We start from the raw sequence: 16,876 nt of genomic DNA on the forward strand, positions 1-16,876 counted from the left end.
CACTTAGGAAAACAGAGATTAAATGTTTCCTAAAATTTTGACCAAAATAAAAGCACTTATTAGGTAAGTCTTGGAAAATATGGGCTAAATGCTTGGGTGGTGGCAGGAAGGGCTGACCTGGTAACTCAGATATTTGGGAAGGGTATCAAGCTAATCAAAATAACTCAGATTAGGTAGAAATGAGGTAGCTATTTAGTTGCAAGGTTCTCCTGGTCTTGATCTATAATCAAGAATCACAAGGAGCTTTTCTCCAGGTTCTGGGCCTCAGTTTTCCTAAATGTAAATAGTCAAAGCAGGTAACACACAGTTGACCACTGTGTGTGATTGGTGGTGTTAGGAAAGGCACGAGAGGCAAATAATCCCACTAATTAGTGCTTGCTCATGATGAGTGCAAAATACTAACAAATTAGCCTCAGTTTCTTTCCAAGGAAACCATCTCAATACAGTAGAAATGGCATTAAAATAGATTCTCCTTGCATTATTACAACATTTGCCTATTGCTAAAGGCCACCGTTGTGATGTCAAATAACTACCAACCTGGGAAGTATATTCCTTTAGCTTAGGGATGGTGGGGTCATCTGGTCAAGACTTTTGGGGGTGGTGGTTGTGGGCTGGGGTGATAGGAGGCCCACACCTTCAGGTCAGAGGGCAACAGGCTGGGCTCAGGAAGGTGCCCTGAGAGAGGAAGCAAAACTTCCAGCAGGTCCGACTCGCTCAGAGCAACTTTCAGACACTAGGGAGCAGTCGGATCTGGATGGAGTTCTTAGGTCAGTGTTCCGAGAGTCATGGACACTCACCTCAAAGGAAAACAGGGCTCTATCCAATCCCACACCGCCCAAGGCACTGAGCAGCAGAGGCCTAGAATCTGTGACAACTATGTCACAGTTTCCAAAATCAAGACCAAACTCAAAGTAGAGGCTCAATACCCAAGAAATGGAACCAAAGGGGCCTTAGGAATAACTATTTCAGTCACCAGAGGTCTATTATAGTTTTCAACTTAACTAAGAATGGAAAATTTTCTAATGTGTTATTCCATAATATCAAAAAGCTAATACCATTCAAATCTATTCATGACTAAGATCTTATCTTTGGCATTCTCATGGTCTTCTGGAATTTTCGTCTGCTTTTTAAATTTCATTATTTCTTTCACACGCCAAACTTCATGACCTTAAGGATCAGGACTGAAGTTCAAAGGTGCACACAGAGTCCTCATCACAGGGTCTCCTGTTTGCACACTTCCCTTTCTAAGCAGAGAGAGAAGAGCCGTGAGGTGAGATCCAATGCTTAGATTATTCCATTTTCCCAATGGCTGGTGAATTGTTGCTTAAGATGTTTCTGGAAAGAGGATCTGAGCAGTGAGTAAGAGCAGTAAGAAAACTCCATTCCCAGAGCTCAGCTCAGAGCTGGAACAAGGCAGGTTCTCAAAATGGCTTCCCAACACTTTCCTTCTTGTCTTTCAAGATCTCATATAAGTCTGGATGGTGAAGGTAGAAGCTTAAATGGTTCATATCCTCATTCCTCACTCCCAGAAAGTTTCTGAGAAGTGGAAAATTCTAGGGACAACAAATATTTAGAAATTAATTCAAGACTACAAGCACTCCAACTCTGTATCCTAGTGAAACACTTGGCATACAAGGAATGCTCAATGAGCTCTTGTTGAATGAGATGAATGCAGCAACCTACTTAAAACAGAATGACCCTCAGTGAGAGATCATCATTTCCATATCTGTTGCTGCCCTAAGATCAGATATTTACTACACTCTGGTTTTCCCAAGAACTTTCTCCAACCACAAGCTGCAAGAGGCTGGCTGACTCCAGCACTGAGCAGCCAGCTCACCTGGTTCATGTGGCTAGTCTGAAAGACGCGTGGTTTCCTTATATGACTAAGCCCCAAATCCTGGTACCTTTTTGCCTTTCAAGTGAACTTGAGCAATGTCTGGATACAGGTGGAATTCTTACAGAATTCCTGGCCATGGATGCCTGCTGAGAACTTCCAAAACCAACCTGTGTTGATGCCATGAACGTCTCTGATGCTTATCTCTGCGGAATAAAATGTTCCTCCAGGAAGCAGGTGGGGCGCCCAGGTAGTAACATTCACTCCACACCCCTGGTGGAGAGGCCGTGTGCACGAAGCTTTGTCCTATTTGATGCTCACAATAACCCTCTGGGGTATTTGACAGAAAAGAAAATCTGTCAGGGGGGTGGAAATGAAGAGTCCAAGGTCACAGAGGTACAAGGGGACAGTGGTGCCAGGTTTAGAATCCAGAGTTGAACATGCACTGAACCAACCCGGTAAATGGTCTTCTGTGGAATTATCTTCACTAATTACGGGTGTATCATTCCTTATAATCATGGTTATGGAATAATCCTGTAAGAAATTCTGTTTTCAGAGTCACCATATTCTGAGTACTCCAAAATGGGATATGACTCTCTTGGCCTTCACCATCACGTACATAATTAGGATTTACAGAATACCAGATAAGGGAAACTGCTATGCAGGATATTCCTTTGGGGGAGAGGGGCCCTTTCTCTAGAAGATATATATATACACATATACACATACATATACATGCATATTTGCATCCTTGGGTAACCATCAACAAACTGAGCCCCGATTAATATACATGAAAAAACCTGAAGAATTTTCTAGGTTCTCCAACCTGAGGCAAACAGTGGTAGCAATCCCACCAAGAGGCCCCTTTCTTGGGAAACTAAATATATCAAATCTTGGTTCATTCAAAAGGTACTTTTTGAGGCCTTTGTCATGGAGCCACATCCAAGATGGTCTTGCAACAAGTCATTTATGAAATATGCAAACTGCAATACAGTGACAGAAGGTACAGCTGTGACCATAGCCCCAGGAATTGCCACTAGGATATTTATTCTGAGTGTGAAAATTACATTTCTGAAAAATCAGATAAATATGGTGAGAAGTACTTTTATAAACATATCTGGATAACTGTTGCCATAAGAGGTGTTTCATTTGGCAAGAATCAAGAAGTCCAGAACTAGGCCTTAATGTCAGAGGCACTTGTAACTGGAGAGGTTTAACAGAGCCTTGTGAAGCCTTCTGGAAACCATCAGCCCAGACCCAGAACCTGTGCTTGGAGGCTGGCTCTGGCCACTAGAAATGATGCCACTAGTGTCACTCTCTCTGTTTTTATGTTTGGAAGGGAACTGCTGATGCCCCCCGACCTCTAACTGCCTGCCACATATTAAAGGATATATATACGTCAATTTTTATATATGGATAAACTGGCCATACAGCCTATTAGATGAAGTAAAATATGAGACCTTACTTAGATGTACTTTCGGGATCTCACAGCCACAAAACCAAAAGCGTTCTTTTCAAAATTCTATATCCTTTTTGATTTAAATTTTCTCAATATATGAAACCCAAGAAGTAGGCTGACTATTAGCAAATTATTCCACGTACCCCAGCACGCTCATTGTAAGTACAGAGACTGCTGAAAGCATTACGGCTGAGACTGATTTCAACAGTCTACCATAATGGCGTAACTCATCTCCCAGGAGATGCACTGTTTAGGTACAGAAACCAACAAAGAACAATGAAGTTTGAGCAATAATCTTTTATTACATTAAAAACAACTAAACAGACTATGTCCTACTTCTCATGTTCCATTAGTAGAGGGACTCTGAGGGGTCGACACTTGATGAGACTCGAAAGAATAGAAACCCTCACAATGGCCCCATAAAGCTCCCTTTGCACACAGAGGAATAGTCTGTGGACAGAACCATTCTCTAAGTTATGTCACCTCCAGAAACAGAGGGAGACACAACAGCCCTGACTGTGCACACATTCCCATGACCATGTGTCACAACAATAATAACACAGTTGTTCAACTGCTTCCAGACCTTAGTCTGATTTGCTTCACTACTAACTTTTATGACGTATAACCTATTATAAACCTGTAATCTCTTGTATTTGCCCCTCTGTCCTGTCTCTTGGTGTCGGGGGGTTGGGGAGGGAGGACTATAAGCCTCTTATAGACGGAAAGACTAGAGAGAAGTGGAAGGAGTTTCTCCAGGATGTCCCCACCGATGCTGGCCCTGGCTCTGCCTCGGGCCCTGTTTGAAGACAGACCACAACCACATGGTCCCCTTGCAGGACAGGCTGCAGGAGAAAGGGGTAAGAAAGATAGTGCGAGAATGCTGAAGTCAGCTGCTTATGAGTCTGAGTCAGCATCTTCAAGCCCAGAGCGGCTGTTGGGAAATAGACTTCTCTCCCACAAAAACCCCAAATGTAACAGCAACCCAAGAGCTCAAAACCAATGGGCACAACTCCAGAGCGGGAGCCCCAAGCTGACCACGAGTGCCAAGGAACTGGAGGCTGGAACCCCTCACCCACCCGCTCACAGCTGCCTCCTGACCAAGCTGTGGTGTTGGAGAGACAGTGAACAAAGAGCTGGGCGCTACATCGATGTGCAAGGAGCCGCTGCACTGACGTGTTATCAAATCCTGCCCAGAGCTGGGCTCAGTGTTAAGTCTTTCCCGAATGATCAAACACAACAATGACCTCATTCTAGAAACTCTTTGCTCCAGGAAGACTTGGAAAGCTTCACGTTTCAACTAGTTGTTGCTTTTAAAGTGAAGGGGTGGGGGAGGCTAATTGGGGATGCAATGGAGAGAGTCACAATGTTCTAATCAATGATGTATTCAAGTAATTCAACCTCAAGTGTTTCTTTAGATATAACATTATATGAAAAAAGCAAGATACAAAACTGTATACAACCACAAACACATATACACACACTAACTTAGAAAAAAAGTTTAGAAGATACTAATCTCTCCAACTATGAGTGATAGAATTATCAACGATTTCTTTCTTTCTACTCTTCAGAACATTCTAGACCTAGAATAATCCCCCACTTCTCTGGAGTCATCCTCTTGACTGAGCACAGTTTTGGATGAGTTGCATGTGAACCAGTCTGGGTGAAATGTGTTCCTTGTCTGGTTCGCCAGATGGTCCAGATTAATCCTGGTCTCCAAGAAGGAGACAGACAGCATGGATTGACCACACATCCACTGACTTCTCTATATTTTTCAAATTTTCTTTAATGAATGTGTAGGGCTTTTCCAATGGGGGAAAAAAGACATCCCATCTCAGCGATCCTGAGAATTTAGTGACTTGAAGCACCGTGATATGGGGGCTTCAAGGGCTTCTTGAAACTCCCTTGTCTCCACCCAGGGACACGAGAGTCTCCCAATCCGGCAGGATTGTATGGAGTGAAGGGAGGAGGAGAAAGGGCACCCGGGATCTGGCAGAATTCTTAAATGCAAGATTAACTCAGAAGAACTGTGGGTTCTGGTGGCTGAACAAAAAAAGCATATTCACTTAGCTACAGAAAATATTCCTGTTTCCAAAATGACAAGTTTTCCCCAACGAGGACACTCACATCTCATCTACCACCTGCCCCGCATCTCCAGGCTTTGTGGTATATTCAGAGAAACATAACATCTGAGAAAGGGAGAGGAGGTATCGACCATGCACTGGGCCCTGTTTCCCCCCAAGGCCCACCCAAGCCAGGTCCTTTCTCTCTGTCTTCTTCAATTCTCAAAATAATGCAGAAACAAGGGGTGTTGGGTCATTTTTAGAGACAGGAAAACTGAAAGTCCCAGACAACCCAAGTGGTAGGCTGATAAATTATGGGGGTGGAATTTGCACATGTCATCTGACTTAGAAGCTCTTGCTCCCAGGCAACATGAACACAAGCAGCCTTCTGGAGGAAGACATATCAGAGGATTATTTCTGGTTCTTCAGGGGAAAAGAAAAATTATTTGTGACAATTTTTGCTAATACATTAAAAAAAAAAAAAACCACTGCTGAAAGCCAATTACAGACACTGTCAGTTTCTTGGAGCTTTTATGGTGGCTGCTAAAGAGAATGGAAACTCTATCCCACCATGCTGGAACTCCTTAGGCAAAGTGGGGCGATTTACAGGGGGAAGGCCGGGCCCTCTTGCACACTGGGCAGCAGCCGCGGCTCCCAGAGGAGTGTGGCACTGACTCATAAAGGAGCCGGTGGTCAGCGAGTCCTCCTTTCGTGCCAGGCAATGTGCGAGGTGCTTTATACACACCCTCTTATTGTTCACAACAGCTCTGTGCCAAAGTGACAGCAGCAGCATGTGGCGGGATGGGATTTAGACGCGGGTCTGTCTGATCCTAAGCACTGTTTCTGCTGACCCAGACAGAACCATCCAGCTAATCCGGATCTATCATCACTTACACAGAGAAAGAGTGGCTCCCTGGTGCATGCTCAGCACATCAAATCCTAACTCTTCCACGACATCCGTCTGTCCTGCACTTTCTGGAGCAATTCCAGCTTTGAACCTGTTGGTCCCACTGCACCCATGGGTGCATTCACACTTGTCCCACTGTGCAGTTGGCCCCAGGAGGCCTCACTTGCTATCCCACGTCTGTGCAACCCTTGCCACTTGTTTCTCCCTTGGAAGGATGGTTACTCCTCCCACAATACAGATCATTTAAGTCCTGATTTGCTTCATATGTCTGTGCTTTATCTTCGCTGCTACACTCTTAAGTTCCTTTTCAATCAACATTTCCCAACTGGAAGACCATTCTCAAGGAAGGAATCCTGCAAACAACAGAATACACAGCAGTAGAAGCAATTACAATCTTGCCTAAAATTGTTCTGCTTACCATATTTGCAGGAGGCATGGTGTTGGAGGGAACGACCCTTTTGAGACACGATTTTATAGTATCTCATCAGAATGCAACTCCTAGAATGGGAACTGCCAAGTTGTAATTTAACTGGAATCCATGTTCAAGTCCTATGCTTGGATTCAAAAACTTCAGTGCTCAAACATGACGTAATAAAAACTTGGCTTGGCTACAGTTCATTTGAAAAATCAAAAATCTTCAACTTTGGTAGTCAAGTTAAAAACAAGCTCAACAGTATAATGTGGTTGTTTAACAGAAAAGAAAAAGAAATGCGAACATATTGTTAGGATGTGTTAATGGAAGTGGAATGTCCGGATCACGGGAAGTAAGTGTTCAGCTGAACTCGGGGCTGAGCCCTCGTTATCCGGAAGGACAAGTGACGTGCTCGACTCTGAGAAGCATACTTATGACAGAGCCCTCAGAGACAGAGCCCTCAGAGAAGGAAGAGACTCGGTGTCTAGCCTGGATAAGAAAAGACAATAAAGAAACGTAAAGAAGTTTTCAGGGGTTTGACAGGTTGTCATGTGGAAAAGGGAGTCTAGACCACGAAGTATTGGGTGGAAGTTACTGCGAAACAATTTTCTGTTCAAAATAAAAAGAAACTTTCAAACCATGTCTGTGGGAGGCAGAATAATGGCCCCCAAAGGTGTCCACAGCCTAATCCCGAGAACCTGTGTCTGTGTTACTTTACATGGTGAAAGGGACTTTGCAGATGTGATTAAGGCAAGGATCTTGAGAGGAGGAGACTCTCCTGGATTATCCTTGTGGGCCCAATGTAATCGCAAGGCTTGTTCTAAGAGGGAGGAAGGAGTGTCCAAGAAAGAGGTATTACAACAAAGCAGAGGTCAGAGTCAACGAAAGGTCTGGGGATGCTCCACTAACTGGCTTTAAAAATGGAGGAAGTGGGGCCAGCCCCAGTGGCCTAGTGGTTAATTTTGGCACACTCCACTTCGGCGGCCTGGGGTTCGGTTCCCGGGCACGGACTTATACAGCTCATCTGTCAGTGGCCATGTTATAGTGGCAGCTCACATACAAAAAGAGGAGGATTGGCAGTGGATGTTAGTTCAGGGCGAATCTTCCTCAGCAAAAAATAAAATAAATAAATAAATGAAAATGGAGGAAGGAGCTATAAGCCAAGGAATGCAGATGGCGTCTAGAAGCTGGAAAAGGCCAGAAAATGGATCTCTGCCCTAGAGCTTCTAGAAGGAATGCAGCCCTGCCGACACCTGGATTTTAGCCAAATAACATTCATTTCAGACTTCTGACTTCCGGAACTGTAACAGAATAAATTTGTGTTGTTTTAAGCCACTAAGTTTGTGGTAACTTGTTAGAGCAGCAACAGGCAGTGAAGGTGATGTCTAACAAGGAAATAACCACTACCTGCCCCAGTGAGCTCCCTGTTCCAGCAGGCAATCAAGAAGAGGCTGAACACACACCTGTCAGGAATGCTGTGCAGGTAAGTCCTGGATGACCCATGGCAGATCCCTCCCACTCTGAGTCCACATCATACGGCAGCACCTTCTCCTGCTTTTGTATTTGACACTGGTAGCGGGCCAGGCTTGCCCTCTTCTTCTCCCAGGAGAACCATACTAGTGAGTAAAAGGCACGCTTTGGGGGATGGCCTAAGGGCACCTGGGCCTGGGCCTGGCTGAGAGCACAAGCGCTTGCCGGGGCACCTACCTGAGCAGAGGACTCCTTTGTTCCTGGCACAGGAGAAATTGTCGCACTCGCAGAAAGGCCCGTAGATCTTCCCGAACTCGCTCTCGAAGCAGGAGCACTGGTTGCAGCTGCACTGCCCGCGCCCGCTGCACAGGGGCTTGCCCTCCGCCTCCCGGCACAGGTTCTGGTACCCGCCCTGGTTCTCCCCCTCCTGGCACTCGCACCTGGTGCCCAGGTAGCTGGGGTTGCACTCACACAGGCCGCAGACATAAGTCCCGTTCCCACTGCACCTGGCGCTGTCGGGCTCCGGCCCCGCGCTGCAGCTGCACTTGCAGTTGTAGGTGACCGCCACCCCCAGGCTGTCCCGGAATCCCACGGGCCGCAGGGTGAACGCGTGCTCCGCGTGTTTGTCTGGGCAGCTCCGGGCCTCCACCGACACCTCAAAGGACGCCTGGGCAGAAAGAAGAGAGGGGACATCATGGCCGTGGAGTCAGGGCCTCCAGAGCATCTGTGTTGGCCTCTCAATCACCCAGGGGCCCGGCCCAAGGACTGACTCCTCTGAAGTCCTCGATGGAGGGCCCCGGCTAAATCCAGCCCCCTCCACACACACAGGGAGAGCCACTGCCGCGGCCGAGGAGGAAGAGGCCCCAGATCAGCAAGCTCCCTCATTTTACCGGAAGAGAACATTTGGGCGTGGCAACGTCTGACAGGCCGCGTGCTTGGTTCTTTAAAGTTCATTCTCTCTCTTAATCCTCACAACCTCGAGGGAATGGGCTTCCACAGAAAGGTAAAAAGACGCACTCAAGGTTACACAGTTCTTTTTGCCCCCTTTTCACTTCTATCCTAGCCTCTGCCCATCTCCATTTTGAAAGTCACTCATTCCACAGATATTACTGGGAGAGCCTTCTGTGCCGGGCCCCTGGGTGTTTGGGAGCACTGCGCTTAACGTGCTCCCTGAACTCATGGGGCGCTGGGGTCCACACGCCCTGGCAACTGCCGGCCCCTCTGTAGAAAGGTTTCCTCTCCTGCTGGAGAAGGGACGAGATGACTCCTGGTCCCTTCCAGAGCATGTCTCCTCACAGACACACCTGAAGCCTCCCTCTGCCCCAATTTCTCCTCTGAGTGGTCCCCACAGCTGCGTCTTTCATGATCAGCTCATGGCCCTGAGGTTCTAAAGAAGAGTCATCACTGATGAAACGTGCCACACAGGTAGACAGACTTTTTAAACAAAACATGTAAAGAAGTGCTGCTAACGCCTCATGGGTTGCCTTGGAAACAGGCAGCAAGGTGGACCTTACTGACAGGTGGCAGTGCAGGAAGGATGCCCGTTAGCTGCCCACACAGTGGAACACGAGGAAAACAAGTACACTGCTCGGTGCGATTCTCCCAGGAAGTAGAGCAGGCTCCTCCCCACCCCTCTCCTCCCACTGAGAAAGGACCTGTGTGCGTTAAAATCGCCCAGCGCCACCTGAGAGCAGGGTGCTGTGGAAATCCAGACAGGGAGCTGGCATGCCCTGACCACACGCCATCCTGAGGTGCTCCTCCCCGAATGGTGGCGCTTCCTGGACAGACAGAGGCCTGGGCCCACTTCAGACGCTGACTCACCATGTCCGGCCCAGATGTCTCTGTTTTTCAAAAGGCTCCTCAGATCATTCTGAAGCTCAGGATGGGTTGGGAACCACTTTTAGCTATTGTTATTATTAATTCCATTATTTGGGTTGGAATAAAGCTGATTTTTAAAAAGTCATCAATAACTTGCTTTATTGAGCACTCTTTAGGTAATAATATATATTTTAGGAGAGCACTGAAAATACTTTTTTCTAAATGTTCTATAGATCTCTATCACCTTGGGATCTTGACTAATTTCTCTCAAGTCTCCCCTCAGATTCTGTGAGATCTAGGGACACCCCAGGGTGGGGACGGGGACATGTGAGACTGAGCAGGAGGAAGCTCTCAAGGGCCTGGACAGATCCTGCCTGGCAGCAAGCCACGGCTCTAGGGGACTTGACAGCAGACATCCAGGAGTCAGCGCTAGCCAAGGGGCGTCACAGGAGATGCTGTTGGACAGGTGAGCTGAGGACGATGACCAGGAGCCAGGGTCAGAGGACATCAAGTCAGCTGCAGACAGTTGGGACTAGCCCACCCCACCCTACACATCTATGTGGGAGGTGGGAGGAGGCAAAGGGACAGATTGACAAAAGCAAGTTCAAGACTAAGTTCCAAGGCCCTGAGGTACAGGTGGGTTCTCGAGGTAAGGAAACAAGATGGGAACCCACCCAGGCACTGAAATCTGCCTAATGACAACAAACACTAATAGTTACTAGGTGCCAAGTGCCTACATGCGCCAGGCACTGTGCTGGGCATTTCCATGAGCATCTCATTTACATGCCCAAGAAGGAAGCACCTCATCTACCAGAGAGAAATCAGACTTGGTGGGGACGGGGAGCTCAGTGCTGTTGCACAGCTGGTGAGGGCAGGGTCTGTGCTCTCCTTGGCACGTCACCTCCTGAAAGTGGGGAATGAGGCAGACGTCCAGTGTCCAGAGGGAGAGGCAGCCTAGATCACTGTGGGGACCACCAGAGCTGCTCCCAATCTTCCTGCCTTAGGCTGGGGGTGACCTGAGCCTGCAGATGGCAGGGGCGGGGGAAGGCAGCAGTGGGCTGCGCCTGACTAACACCACCCACAGGGCCATCAAGAATGCCGAGGTGAACATCCCTCCCTTCTGCGGCTCAGAGAGAAGCCGGGACTGGCTCAGGGCTACTACGTCCCAGGGCTGCAACTTTGCTGGACTTAAGTGAAAAGCCCTTGCTCCCCAAAGGCATCTGGGGGTCAGAAATGTAATAAACTACAAAGGAATAACCTGGACGAAGAGCCAAAAGGCATCTAATTATTGAAAGACTGTGGGGAGTGTCTGTCTGTGAGAAAACCTTCCCCCAGGAAACCTGCCCACGTCAAGGGATAGAGAGAGAATTAAACCTCCCAAGTCTCGCCATTAAATCTCCCAAGTCTCACCGACGTGTCTGTGTTTGCCGGGCAGTAAGCGGAAAGGCTGGGGGAGCCCCTGTGTCAGTGCTGGCAGCCCATCGCCCAGGATTTAGAAAGGTTCATGCACTGCCTGCCTGGCTGGGGCACAGGAAGGCCCTGGCTCTCGAGCAGGTCGCGGTGGCCGTCTTCATGCCTAGCTGTCGGCCCCGTACAGCCGGGCACGCAGCCGGCCACCTGATAAGCAGAGAACTGCTCTGTCTATTTCAGCCACTGGGCCTCAGCTCCTGCTGGGCACAGGAGTGCTATAAAAGGCACTTCGGGAACAGCAAGTACATCTGTTCTGCTACTCTCCTTTCAGAGCCCATTTCCCTGAAAGGAAAGGATTCAGGGAGGCTGGCAGGCAGCTGGAACGAGGCTTCTCTTTCCTGATTACTGTGGACTCCAGCTGATCCTGAAGGCTCCCCAGTTCCTGGAGACGTTCCATTCTCCCACTCGGAGATTCCAGAGGAAGGTCATGGACATAGCAGCCCTCCCTCCCCCATAGTCTTGTTATTTAAACCTCATTGGGATGCTCCCGGTGCCCCCGCAGGGCTGCTGGCCTGATCCACCCTTTCAAAAGGGCTGCCCAGCCCCCACCCCAAACCCACCAAACCCAGGGCTGTGCAGATGCCAAGTCCACTAGGAGCTCACTGAAACAAAGCCTGGGCATGGGCACGGGCTACAGAGCCCCAGAGGAGGGGACAGGAGCGGGGGACGCCGTGGGAAGCCCGTGACGGGGCTCACTGGGTCCTTTGTACTGGGCGTTAGTGCTCGCTGCACAGGCAACCACTTGCATACTGATTTGTCAAGCCAGTTCATGAGAAAACCGAGTCCCAGTGGCCAGGACCACTCAGTCAGCCCTTGTTGGTGTCGGGACCGGGGTAGGAAAATTAGGGAAATAACTGAAATCAATGAAGAAGAGAACTTCACTGGAATTGAGAGTTCGAGGTTATATTTAAGGAATATTTCCTTTTGAGGACAACCTTGTCCCTCACCCCTTGCCATCTCTCCTGCCTCCTGCCTGGACAGCTCTCTTAACCCAGAGAACACAGGAGAGTCACAGCACCATGGCCTCTGGTTGGAAATGACCACAGAGCCTCTGCCTGCCCCCTCACCACCCCTGCAGAAAGCTGAAGTTACAAGGAGGTGAGACCCACCTGGCTGGCACTTGACCCAGTTGTCCCAAGGCTGCCCCACACATGGCCCATGTCCTCATCCACAGGCCAGACCCTGAGGTACACTATGACAGCTACACCCTATCGGCTTTTCCTAATCCCTCTTCTCCAGGCAAGTCCCCAGGCCCTTCTGCTGTGCTTTGCACTCCTGATTATGCTCCTTGCCAGTCCCCGACTTGTTCACAGCCCTCCCAACTCGTGGCACTAAAGAATGGAACCCACCTGCCACATAACAGCCAGACACCTTAGCTTGGCACATAAGTCCTCCCAGTATGGCCAAGGCTGCCTCTGCAGCCCCAGTTCCAGCCACCCTCCCCTCAGTCCCCAACCCACTCCCCTCAGCTGCTTCCCACATGCAAAAGGGCGATGCTCTTTCATATCCTCCCAGACTCCCCTGCTGCTCTGCACATGCTATACCCACTAAAGGGACCTTCCCACCCTCCCCTTCTATGTCTAGAAAACTCCCACTCATGCTCAGAGCCTCAGCTCACCAGCACGCCCTCTGCAATATGGGGCCCTTCTTCTTTCCTGGGGCTCCCATAGCACCATGCCCAGCTTTTATCCGTGTACCTGTCACCCTCCATGGGGTTGACTCGTTTGCATGTATATTGCACGTATACTGTTTGCATGTATAGTTTCTCCACTAGCTTTCTCCTTGGGACAAATGTCAAGAGGGAAATGCCCACATACTCAGCAGCAAGCTTGGTTGCCGAAGCCCAACTGTAAACTCTTTGGAGAAAGTTCAGCCTGAGAGGAGGAACAGAAAGTTTGCCTTCCCGGCCCAGGGTGAAGAAAACTGGTCCCAGCTGGAAGTGTACTTCTTCAGCAAAAAGGGGGTTGAGGGAAAGCCCCTCAATTCCCCCCACCATGGGCGTGTGCCTGTGCAGTCATACAGGCCCCCACACTCAGAGGGAGCCCCTGCTTAGTTTAATGCTCTGCTGTTGTCATCTTGAAATTCTTAAGTTTTTTTTTTTTTTTTTTTTTTTTTTTTGTGAGATCAGCCCTGAGCTAACATCCGCCAATCCTCCTCTTTTTTTTTTTTTTTTGCTGAGGAAGACGGCCCTGGGCTAACATCGGTGCCCATCTTCCTCCACTTTATATGGGACGCCGCCACAGCATGGCTTACCAAGCAGTGCGTCGGTGCGCGCCCGGGATCCGAACCAGCGAACCCCGGCCGCCGCAGCGGAACGCACGCACCTAACCGCTTGCGCCACCGGGCCGGCCCCGAAATTCTTAAGTTTTGAACAAGGACCCCATGTTTCCATTTTGCACTTGGCACTGCAAATTATGTAGCCGGTTCTGTCCCCCATCGCCTTCAGGGCCATCGAAGAGCTCGCTTCTCGTGGCCTGGCGTGGCCCTTGTGAGCAGCATCATGTCTGGCTATGACAGGCGAGCGGCCACTGCTCTGTGCCAGCCTGTCTCATCTACTGAAAACAAAAACCCCACAGCCCTTGCAGTGGGGCCAGGGGCTATGTGACTGAGCCCTTTGGACAGCAGGACAACACTGGAATGGTGAGAGAAACAAGGAGCCAGCACGGGAGGTTTGCCTTCCGGCCCGCTGCTGTTTCCACAGGGCCTCGGCCCGTCGGATCCCAAGGGAGGTGCCCAGCTCGCCCCTGTGGAAGAGTTGTGAAGGGCGGTTGGTATAGGAGAAGCACCATCTTCTTTCTCTGTTTCAAATGCTCTACAAATCATCCGAATACCTCTGAGATTTTTCACTGTTGTGAAAAAATGCCACTTAAAATCTTTTTCTGTCTTCTGGACAATGTTCCTATTATTCTGAGGTATCCTAGCAAAAATCAAAATCTGTACACCCGAATGTCCATACACAAGTGACAATGATACCACCTTGGGCTTCTCTGAAGCTTTTACTTCCAAAGCACACGAGGTATAAGAGAAAAAACACAGACTTTGGCATCAGTAGTTTCAGATTTGACTCCTGGTGCCTGTGGCTCACCACCAGCAAGACTCCTGGCAAGTTTTCCGGCAACTCTTGTGAGAGTGAGAACCTTAGTTTTTCTCACATAAAATGGGGATGTAATGTCTACCTGACACAGCCACAGCAAGCAGAGGAAGGAGCAGTAAAGCCCCTAGCGCAGTACTGGGTGCATGATAAATTCCCATGAAATGGTAACTCATGTTCTTCCCTCCATGATAAGGAGGCAATGGCTGCTGAGATGACTCCATTTGGAGTGAAAAGATCTTGGTTTGAGTTGCGAATACACCGTTTGTTAGCTGGATGATCTTGGGCAGGTCACTATATCCCTAAATCTCAGGATCCCTCGCAGCAATGAGGGAACAAGGTGAGGGACATAAACCTGACTCATTGTCTAGTTTGTTTCCAGTCCTTTTTGATACTAACTCCATCTCCCTCTTAGGTCCATGAGGGACACCAATACTGTCACACGCTGCATAATGACGTTTCGGTCAACAACAGATCGCATAAACGACAGTGGTCCCATAAGATTAGTACCATATAGCCTAGGTGTGTAGCAGGCTGTACCACCTACGTTTGTGTAAGTACACTCTATCAAGTTTCCACAATGACGAAATCGCCTAATGGCACAGAACGTATCCCCGTCGTTAAGCGACACATGACTGTATTCTTATAACCATTTTCCCCTTTTCGCTTAAGGCAGCATAAATTGGCTTCAGTTTCTTGTGTCCAAAAAGTATTCCAACTTTATGCTGTTATTATCAACCAACACCAGCTCCTCTGATCTTCCGGGTTTCTAGACAATTCATCATGATAGCTGCTTGTCACTTGCCCTTTTAGAAAAAAGAACTGAATGCAGAACTCCAGATGCAGTCTCACCCACACACAGAAGAGCGGAACCATTACCTCTGAGGTTTCAAAATACTTCTATTAATGTAGCCTCGACTGGCATTATGTTTTTTTTTTCAAAGCAACACTGTTTATTCACATGGAGCCTTTGAGAATTAGAATCTGCCAGACGCTTTTCTTACAAACTACTATTAAACCAAGTTCCCTCTATTCTGTTAATATGCTGAACTAAATGCAAGATATTAATCCTGATGATTTCAATCCAGCTCAATTTTGAAAAATATTTTAAAATCTTAGTTTTCCTGTTTTATAAGATAATCTGTTTTCTCCATCCCTGTGACCTTCCCACATTTGATAAGCGGGCCTTCCGTGAGTTCCGCTCAAGCCAGTAGTAAACACGAACAGAAAGAGACATCTGGACCCTCAGTCAAGTCTTCCCTCCAGCTGACATTATCAACACTCTTAGAAGCATGTTTGCTCAGCTACAAATCTGCCTAACTGGCTGTCATCAACTCTCATTATTCGTCTCATTCACAAGGATGTCATTTGAAATTGTGAAGAGCCTTCCTGAAGCCCAGGCTTCTGGTGTGTGTGCTACACATGCTCTTTCTCACCTCTGTTCCACTGTAGCTATTTCTCCAAGTAAAGGATTCCTTGTTTGGGTGCTTTTCACACCTCATTTTTTAGCTTTCCTGACACACTGCACCAAATATTCCATCCACAGATCTGCACAATTCACTTACATGTAGTTTTTTTTCTGGTTATTTCTGCCTCCTTCCATTTTTCATAACCGTCTCTTTAAACCCTGTAACTCTAAGGCTTTTGTGTTTTTTAAAAAAGTCATCTGGATTGATTAATCATTAAATTGATCAAAAGAACATAAAAATATTGCAAAATTTGACAAGTATTAAAAACAAAATTTTATTGGAAGTGCCTCTTTAATGAGATGAGGCTTTCCCCAAATAGTTCATGTATATGTAAAATAATATTACTGTTTGCTAAATAAGACAGGGATCAGCATCAATTACATTCCTATTTTTTATTTGTAGAGATTAAAGCCCTCTCCCCTCCAAAAAACCTTATTCACATAAATAGGAAGACAGGAATAAAAGGAGTTTTGTTACAGCAACGTCACCTTCTTCTATGAGTGCTTTCTGAGTTAAATGCCATAAATAATCATTTTTAATTTTTAATGATCTATCACCTGATACCATGATTAGGCCTTCTTTCACCTTTTTTTTTTTTAAAAAAGCAAAAGAAACTTTGAAAAACCCTGTCTTAGATTTGTTACCCAGGCATTAGAGTCCTTCACTTGTTCAACATTAATACTATATTTTCAATTGTCCCTTTGGCGGGGCTAAGCACCACAGTAAGATTCAGAATGGGTGAGAGCTATGCCTGTGTGTTGTAAAGCAGGCAAAGGGCAGTTGTGAAAGGGAAGGAGGGAGAGGATCAATTACGGAATGTGAGAAAGCCCCAGAAGACCAGCCATGTAGCTACACCTACATCTTCTTGAGCTGTTTCCCTAGAGAC

General features: G+C 47.6%; 1 protein-coding gene across 2 annotated transcripts in view; it reads right to left on the bottom strand.

The window, feature by feature from the left end:
• ITGB5 (integrin subunit beta 5) overlaps positions 1-16,876 on the bottom strand; it is a 106,213-nt gene that overhangs the window by 23,587 nt on the left and 65,750 nt on the right. Inside the window, exons 10-11 of one of the 2 annotated variants that reach the window (XM_058555952.1) lie at positions 8,380-8,809; positions 8,136-8,288 (exon numbers count right to left, since the gene is read on the bottom strand). In XM_058555952.1, coding sequence (XP_058411935.1) covers positions 8,136-8,288; positions 8,380-8,809 — 583 coding nt within the window. The remainder of the gene's footprint in view (positions 1-8,135; positions 8,289-8,379; positions 8,810-16,876) is intronic. The other variant, XM_058555953.1, reaches the window with a different exon arrangement.

This window comes from Diceros bicornis, chromosome 15, assembly GCF_020826845.1.
Source record: "Diceros bicornis minor isolate mBicDic1 chromosome 15, mDicBic1.mat.cur, whole genome shotgun sequence".
Taxonomy (NCBI): domain Eukaryota; kingdom Metazoa; phylum Chordata; class Mammalia; order Perissodactyla; family Rhinocerotidae; genus Diceros; species Diceros bicornis.